Raw genomic sequence first — 9,549 nt, forward strand, 5'->3', positions numbered from 1 at the left:
TATAAAGTATAAGTCCAGCACATAAATAATGATAATAATAATAATAATAGACCTGTAAGAACAACATTAAGAATACAAAACAAAGTGAGCAGAGGGCGAGCAGCATGCCCTGAGATGAACACAACAGGAATATATATATATATATATATATATATATATATATATATATATATATATATATATATATATATATATATATATATATATATATAATTCCTGCAGGCACCCTGACCCGACAGGACTGGAGGAGCTTTGAATGAAAGGACACTGAATGGCTTCGGGGCTGAAGGACACAGAAGCTCTAAAAGGACAAGCAAACACAGACTCTCGTGAAGAGTTTCTACTTTCCGCTCGTCGGTATCAAACGTGTGCTTATGAAGTAAGTGCTAAAGTCGAGCTTCTCTTCTTGCGGCTCACAAAAGAGGAACCTGCAGCCCGCTGAGGAAATCCTTTGAGTAAGTGCGGGTGTGGCATGTGAACGACCGCGTGAGCCTCTGGGTCCGTCTTGTTTTAGAGTCTCTATCTCTATCCGTGAGGATGTGTTGCTGGTGTAAACTGTTCTGTCAGGAGAAAGTATAGTAACTGTGGGATGCTTTCTTTAGACGGGGACTACGCTGAGGTTGGACCTATTAAAAAGAAAAAAAGAGTTTGATCTAAAACTCTGAGCTAAATTTGAATTATTGCAGACATATAGAACATGTCAGTAATGTACAATGTGTAATTCAGCTCCTCTGCTGCTCGTCTTTAAGTCAGCTTGGATGTGAATACGGCGACTCTGCAGGCAGCAAGAGCTGGAGCTACGACTTGGAGACAGCAGCGTGTTTGAAATAGGGACTGAGGAGTGAACAGGTTTACCGTCCCTAGTTGTCTTCAGGCTGCAAACGAGGACATTACCACACTTCCTCATTGAGGGGCCTCGCTCGATGTCGCACACGTTTCTGCTGAAGCACAAGTGACGAAGAACACTTCACTTCCGACCTTAAGGCTAACGAGTTGAAAAAGATCGATTTAAAATGCACAAGAGAGGTATTGCATAGATTTCCCTAAACACTCACAGTAGCCTTCAACAGTACAGGAACAACACGCATGCGGCGCTTTGAAGCTACCAGATTTCATCAATGAAAGGAATTAAATACTTCAGGTTAAACACACTGCATTAATTGAGACTCACTGTACAATGTTCACACTTTTTTTTTTTTTTTTCTTTTTTAAAACAGCGATGGATCAGTGTCAGATCTAAAAATTTAACTGGTTATCTTTGGTCTGAGTGGTCGATCTTGGAATTTAACAAATTAGTGAAATATATATGTGTATATACTTTTGAGTGACAGCAGCTTTTCTGGAGGCTTTAAAAATAAATTAAAAGCTCACAGGGGAGAAGCAGGAACCCCGGCTTCGCGCTTCGATTCCTTCCAGTTTATTAAATTTCTTCTCAAAAGTCGCTGTCTCCAGCGGCGGGCCTTTCCTCGTCGAAGCGGAACTTTTTTGGGTGCGAGTGGGGCGACTCCAGGAAGTTCTCCTTGTCCTCGGGGTCCTCGGGCGGGGCGGTCCACTTGGTGCCGCAGCTCCTTTCGCGGACGGTTCGTGGACGGGTGGTGGCGGGGTCGGGGCTCAGACAGAGCTGCCACAGCCAGGGGTGACTCATGCACTCGGCGGCGCTGGGCCGGTCCCTGTGGTCAGAGGACAGCGTTAAACACCGGACAATTATTGTCACTATCGATCCATGGGAAACCTCGGTATATTTAGAAACCTGGTCCCTATTTTCCCACGGTTTTGTGACTTGCATAACAACAGTTTTAGGAACTGGTCCGGTGTTGAGGGAGTGCCGTCCCGTCACTGTACGGACACTAAAGACGTTTGTTTTTCCACTGACGCGCTCTGATTTGTTACTCCACGTTTCAACATTATGGAAAGAACCCGACAAAGAAATAAAACGGTTTTATTTGTTACTGTGTGTCTTCGCTCAAGTCTTGTTTCAAAATGTTGCAACAAGTCTTTGGTTTCATTTCTCTCTCGGTCTTTTTCACAATGCTGTCGGACACTTATAATGACAGCCTGAGCCGGTTAGTGGACAACACACCGACGGCCAGGGTCTGCCGAGAAGGACCGCATTGCAGCCGGTGTAGCGTCTGCAGCGCTCTCCCTCAGGACTGGCCAGTTTCTAAAAATGTTGTCTCCATTGGTCACTTAGGCACAGAAACGTGGGGGGAAACAACTCGGTGTGAATTCCTCACACGAGAGCAGACTAAAATAAAACATGACATAACGGTTGGGCTGCCCCGTGGAAAAACCCTCTCCTCCTTTTGTTTGCTCTGTGCCAACATTCCATTTTGACTTCATTCAAAATAAATCACTGGACTGTGTTTCTATTCTTGGTGAGACTGAGGTGAGTTCTCTCACACATACACACACACACACACACACACACGCTTTACTCACTCTGGCGTCTTGACCAGCAGCTTGCGGACGAAGTCCACGGCCAGCTCAGACACCCTGGAGAAGGCCTCCCGGCTGTAGTCCACGTTGACCATGGACACGTTCAGATACGTCTCCTGCTTGTCGTCGCCGGCAAACGGAGACTCGCCCGTCACCAGCATGTAGGCTATGACACCCACACTCCTGAGGAACACACACACGCATGAGGAACAGTCAACACATGCACAGGGATGTCTGAGGGCTGAATACTGGAGGCTACACTTTTAGAAAAATATAATAAATACAAAAATGTTCATAATTTTGGCCACCATGTTTTGGTCACCAAGTGAGAACAAACGTGACGATTAAAATAATTACCCAAACCGTAAACGGCTATTAGCATTAGCAGAGCTACTTTGTGGTTCGTGGCTCTCCACTGTGACGGCTCGCTTTCCTTTTCATTCACAAATCGCTCCGGGTTCACAGTTTATACAACAGAAATGAAGCTTGACGCTACGTTCTCTTTTCAAATTGTAACAGCGGTGGTTTTGCAAGAATGGACTCACCACAGGTCGGTCGCTGTCGTGATTGGCTCGTAATTCAGGATCTCAGGAGCTTAGTGAGGACATGAAAGAAAAGAAATCAGTTGTCACTCAATCTTACAAGAATGTTGATGATCATGTAATACCTCGTGTTGTTTAGTTTCACCACGACTGACTGTTGTGTCTTTAGTTACTGTCTTATTTATTTATAAGTACAATGTACACGGGAAGGCGAGACATACAAAACTAATTAGTGTATGACAGCACACTTAGAATGCTGTGAAAGCTACAAATGTCTCAGTATCCATAAACTACTTTATTTCTGAGAGTTGTACCTCAGAGCTACTGAGGCGTTTCTATCAGCTGCACAAGACGGGTCTCGCTCTGGAGGACTTTGCCAACTAAAACGCAGCAGATCCTGCCTGATGTCTTCTGAGTAATCAAAGCGTGCTTTATGAACATCACCTTACCCACATACTCAGGCGTGCCAAGTATCTCTCGGAGCTCTCCGACCGCGCCCAGCCTGCGCGCCAGGCCGAAGTCCACAATCTTTATGTCTCCCGGAGGAGACAGGCTGGTCAGGAGGATGTTCTGCGGCTGAGGGGTGAAACAAAGCGGGGTGAACATCATGCAGAGAGATACAAGTACTGGAAAGATAAGACATGCTGTACTTTAAACTCAAAAGCTAATACATAACTCTGAGTTCTCTTTGAACTGTCATTCTATAATGAGAGGTGTTTACCGTTCTGTAGCACCATTACTGGTTTAAGTGGAAATACACTGGCCATATGACACTGCAATCGTTTAATTATTACATCATTCTTGAGAACATACAGTACTCGCTCGCTTTGTTTACACCAAACACACCGATCTATTTAGAGTTTCTGAAGCCAAATCAGTGTGTCACGTTAAAGCCTCGGCCCTGGTCAAATTTACATTGGCATTATTGTAGGCATTAATTTAGGCCTGGGAACAAAAGCTTGTGTCAATGTTGCGGCACAATAAAAATCACTTGTTTTACACTGTGCTTTCCCGCTTTTTTCCTCGTTGCACACCTACAGCCCTTCTCAACTGTAATCATGAAAATATGAAATTGGGGGTTTGGAATCCACAACTTCTCTAAAAAAGGGAACATGCCGTCGAGCACTTGAGGGGGAAGTTTGTGACGAAACGAGTGAGGACGTAAAAATAGATTCCCTCGACTCCAAATTTCCAGATTTTCTTTCTGTGTGTGTTTGTACCTTCAGGTCCAAGTGCACCAGGTTGCTCTGGTGGAGGTGGTGGACTCCCTCCAGGGTTTGCATGATCAGACGGGTGATCTGGGCCTCCGGCAGTAGCTCCTCAGACACGCAGTGGTCAAATATCTCTCCACCGGCCGCACTGGGCAAAGAGAAAACACACCGTCAACACCCAGATACACCATGGAGACTGTTCATGAAACGGTTGCCGACTGAAATGTCCATGGAGAGCAAAACACCCGGCGGTTTAAGGACATTTGAAGCAGTTTGTATGCGATGCACTTTCAACGCTAAAACAGAAATGTACTGTATTGGTGGTTTTAGTGGCCAACCCATAGCCAGAGGGCCTCTGGTTTTGATCCTACATGTCCTGGCAAAGTGGTATTGAGCAAGAAAGCGTTCTCTCTGCTCACTCGCTGTAAAGCACTGCAGCTAAGAGCGTCAGCCAAAGTTGACGCAAAGCCCTGAAATGGTGGTGCAGAGTACAAAGTTCACCTGATTTGATTACGTTTCAGGTTCTTCAACTTTGTTTTTTTTCCTCTGCTTCTTTTGGAGCCATCCAGACTGACTTGGATCAATAAAGTGGATTGTCCTAAAAGATTTAATTGGTTAACCGTGTATTCTTATTTCCATTCTGGCCCTCACATCTAGATTTCTGTTTTGCTAGTAGCTCAAAAGATGTCCACGGAGCTCATCTAGATCTGGAGTTTCAGCTCAATCTGTACAGTAACTTTGCCTCCAAACCTGATAAACCTGTTGATCAAGGGGCATTACAACAACAACAAAAACAGCGTCTCAGCTCCTTAACATTGGACAAACAGGACTTTGCCCTTACACAGGCCTTTCCAGGCTCACTCTGCTGGTCGTGCATGTTTGTGGTAGAAACATTGAGACAGATTGTGAAACATGACATATGGGTCCGTTGTGAACTCACTACTCCAGCAGTAAGACGATTTCGTGGTCCGTCTCGTACGCCGTGTGCAGGTTGACCACTCGGGCGTTGTTGCGGGCCGTCTCCAGGACGGCCATCTCGTGAATGACATCTGCGCGGCAGTCGCGACCTCGCCTCCTCTTCCGGATGAACTTGGCGGCGAACACTTTCCCAGTGGCCTTCTCCACGCAGCGCCTCACCACAGCGAACTTCCCTCTGGGAGGAGAAAGTGGGCAAGCGTCGCTTTTAGTCAGACAAAGATCAGCTTCAGGAACAAAGTATGAATATATATCTTTGAATGAAACGATCTCAGATACATTTCTTCCATTAAAAAGATCAATTAGTTAAATTATAAATCTTTGATTTCTAAAATATGTAAAATTGGATTATATGGAATTGAAGAAAAGGTCCTAACATGTATCACAATAAATGTTTCAGCATGAAAATGTTTCTCACATTCGAGTGTATGGTAATGAGGAGCGCTAAAGGCAGTTTTGTATTAAGTATTTACTACATTGAACACTTTTATAATGTCCCCACATTACTTCCAAAATAAAACACTACATGACATTAATTAATTTACTGTATATTCCCACGCTGAATGGCATACGGCTATGTGTAAATGATTGCAGCATGGGGACAACGGTGCAATCATTAGATTACATCTGTGTGTTATCTCACCCAGAATAGCTTGGTGCTAATGGTGCTGCTACGTCTTGATCATTGGGGTAATTGTTCCCGTTACTCAAACTGGGATAGTGGCTATCTAGATGGAAGAGCCCAAACTCATCATGGTAACAACCTAACAACCTCATGGAATGACTGAAAACATGCAGCGCTGATGTGGGTGTTCGTTACTCATAATATTACAAACTGTTTAAAGGGGGACATATTGTGAAAAACTCACATTTAGGTATCTGGAGTGCCTTAAACCTTGAAATCAAACCATATGTGATTCAACAAGCCAATTCAGATCTGGCTCCTCTTCCTTTTTCATGTCATGGTTTGGTTGATGACTGAGCACCTTGTAATGAGCCTTAATTGCAGGCTGATATATTGGTCACAACTCGAGAGCCACCATGGTAACGATGCACCGTGTTTTTGTTTCTTTCTAACAAGCCAATCAGAGCCAGTTCTGCAGGAAGGCTGAAAGACGCATTTCAGACAGAGTAGGAATACAGGTATGTTCAGACTGTAAGAGAAAAATATTTTTTTCTGAACGCTACGGCATGTAAGCACGTTCGAGCAGAAATTCAAAAATACAAGCATGAACCTGAAAATGAGCAGGATATGTGCCCTTATCTCCTAAACTAGAAGGCCGGCAAAACGATTAACTCTCAAAGTGTCCTGAGAATTAGAGCGACCTTCCCCTTACTGGAAAAACTAAAAACATTTGGCTGATATTTGATTCAATTAGTGGAAGCACTTCTACACAAGGCCTCGCAATGACGCCGACAAAAAGAGAAAGACTATAAGTCTGAAATTTTCCTGCCGTTTTAGCATTTGATACACAAAGCGGATAGAACAGCTTGATACTCCACGCCAGGTTCAAATAGCTTTCTGTATCTGGCAGCCACTTACAAACCAAGTAAAAACAAGTGTTGGATCCTCATCACATTAAATGAACACTTTAGTGTAAAGGTGACATGTGATATGTTGTCATTATGCTTCACTTTTAACTGTAAAGTTATTAAAGGAGCATTCCAGAAAGTATGTATTACACTTTATCGAAGTTGTGGGACTTGAGAAACATATATACATAAATACATACATACATACTTATGTATGACTTAAAATCCTGAACACTCAAGCTCCAACAGTCAAGCTCCAAAACAGCGGGATCCTATAATTCCCATGATGCAACTCAGTGGTTCTTTGTTTGACTCTCCTTGTCCACACCTTTTAAACTTCATTCTTCTTGTTAATCACCACTGATGACGTCATCAGGGGTATGTTCTCTTCACAGAGCTCGTTGACAGCCGTTTAAATTACAGGCAGAATAACAGTCCTCACGGAAGGTAAACTCATCTTCAAAATTGATGAATTGCTTCAGCTTTTGGGCTGGCAGGGGGGAGAAACCCATTTAAGAAAAAAGGTGATACACACAGCCACCACGTGCCATTGGCTAATACCAGTTTTCATGGCTCACGTTTTCTCTCCCAAACATCAGCGGATGCATGTCCAACACTCACACAAGTAGCTCTGGTTTGGTCGACACCAAACATTTCTGACTCTTTAGCTTGCAAGCTGCTACTCTAACCAGCTAGCCGCTGACTTTGTTTGTGGTTTGATGCTGGGCAGGTAACAGACTTGTTGTTACTCCTGACAGAAAGTTGCAGCCTAATAAAGAAATAGGGAAACAATGTGAGACAGAAACCTTCTAGTTTAATGCAAGACTATATTGTGCAGAACTACACAGGCATTAAAAAGGTCAAAAGTAGAACCATAAATTGGCCTCATCATGTTCCTTAAAGTATTGCATCTCAGCACTTCCTGTTATGGCAAATCGCACACAAAATAAGTGAACAGTGGCCCGCACCACTTCTTCTTTCGAAAAGTCGGGTTGGTCGTTTCCTTCCTCTTGCTTTGAAATAAGAATTATACAGTACACGCTGCATGACACATCACTTCAAACACACCTCAGTGATCTCAGCTGTTGCCATGGCACACACACACACACACACACACACACACACACACACACACACACACACAGGTCTACTGTAGCACGAACAAGTCAGCCCCCCCACCCTGGCACGGCAAGGCTCGTGTATTTACAGGGGTGGAAGCTTACAGTACAGAGTCCAAGTGTAGTTAAACGTGTGTGTGTGTGTGTGTGTGTGTGTTATTCATGCTTGCAAATACAGAAATGTCAGATAGAAAGGACACATTGAATGGTTCTGTCCTTCAGAGGTGATGTGTGGTGTGTTTAATGGTGGTGACAGTGTAACAACAACTTGCTCCCCCAGTTCAGTCTCCAATTACACAGAAACTGTCATTTTTAACCATGTACCAATACAATGTGTCCACCATTATCAAGATTAGACTACTTCATACAAGTATCTCTGAGTTGAATGTGATAGAAATGGACATATAAATGACACAGTCTACATTGATAAGGCTTCCTGTAGTATCACCTAACTCTAAGGTTAGGCAGCTAGGTAAGTCAATAGCTCATGAACCTTGTAGTCTGAGTATTGTAGTGCATAACTGTCATGCAGACCGTGAGAAGTTGCTCCGTTATGCACTATAATACTCAGATTGGACTCACCTCCCGAGCTCTCCGGTGATCTCGTACACGCTCTCCAGCGGCTCTGTGCTGATGGGGGTCTGACTTTCCCCGAGCAGCCCCGCTGCGAGCCCGCTGCGGCCGTCCATCCTCCGCCGAGACATCGTCCTCTCCCCCGGGGAACGTACGGGTGTCGGTCCCGCTGCCAGCTGCCCCTCGACTGGATGCCGCTGCGCTGGACGCCGAGTAAAAATGGGAGTAAAAATGGGAGACGAACGACACAACTAAGCCAAGAGTCCGTGTACCGTTTCCGTTGCCAGCGTTGCGTTAGTTACATGGTAGTGTTAGCTAAGCCGGTCAGCGCGCGACTGTTAACGTTACCGACTCCGGTTAGCTCAACTGTCGCTAACTAAGTTAGCTCGGCGGTCAATGTCGCGGCTTCACAAGTGAGTTAAACCGATTTCCCCCCAAAACGACTGAGGAGGAGCGGGTCGTTGGCTGGTTCCAGAGGCCCGAGTATCCAGACTACCACAGCGGCGGCTATTACATGGCGTATGAAGTTCATCTAGAGAGTTTTCGATCTTTCTTTTTTTACATCCTTCTGTTTGACACTTTCTCGACACGTCACGGCTTGGCGCATGCGCAGTATCGTTGTGTTTGAAAAAAAAAAAAAAGGGAGGTCGAGTTGATTTGAAACGTTGAATACAGTTGAGGTGTGTGAACTGTCTTCATGTTCTCCACAGCTATGTGTAATGGAGAGTGGAAAAGAAAAGTCAACAAATAATGAAAGGTTCAGGAATGTGCAAAATAAATAAATAAAACATTCTCATTAGAGGTCAGAAATATGAAAAAAAAGTATGTGAAAATAGTATGTGAAATAGGTCAAATCTTTGACGGTCTAATTCATAAATATGACAGAATAAATCAAACCTTCGACTCATTTTTTTATCTCACAACTATGACTTAATATCTTACTTTTGACTTAGTTTTCTAAGACTTTAAATGTTATGGACAAATTCCTTGTATGTGAAACATACGTGATTCAGATTCGGACTCTTTGATGACAGTTTCCTGACATTGATGAGTAATCCCTTTCCAAAACCGCTTATCCTATTTAAGGTCCCTGGAGCCGATCCCAGCTGGCATTGGGCGAAGGACAGGTCGCCAGTTGATGATGAGTCATAATAACTACAA

The 9,549-nt window shown here is 44.1% G+C and overlaps 1 protein-coding gene across 1 annotated transcript; it reads right to left on the minus strand.

Moving 5' to 3' along the window:
- Positions 1-248: 248 nt before the first annotated feature.
- On the minus strand, positions 249-8,814 carry stk17b (serine/threonine kinase 17b (apoptosis-inducing)). The gene is made up of 7 exons (XM_079231318.1): positions 8,398-8,814; positions 5,130-5,342; positions 4,199-4,337; positions 3,428-3,554; positions 2,982-3,030; positions 2,440-2,619; positions 249-1,670 (listed from the first exon to the last, which is right to left on the minus strand). Exons 1-7 carry the CDS (start codon positions 8,517-8,519, stop codon positions 1,433-1,435), a joined length of 1,068 nt encoding a protein of 355 aa, XP_079087444.1. The 5' UTR covers positions 8,520-8,814; the 3' UTR covers positions 249-1,432.
- Between the last annotated feature and the right edge of the window lie 735 nt (positions 8,815-9,549).

Source organism: Taurulus bubalis (assembly GCF_910589615.1).
Source record: "Taurulus bubalis genome assembly, chromosome: 15".
NCBI lineage: Eukaryota > Metazoa > Chordata > Actinopteri > Perciformes > Cottidae > Taurulus > Taurulus bubalis.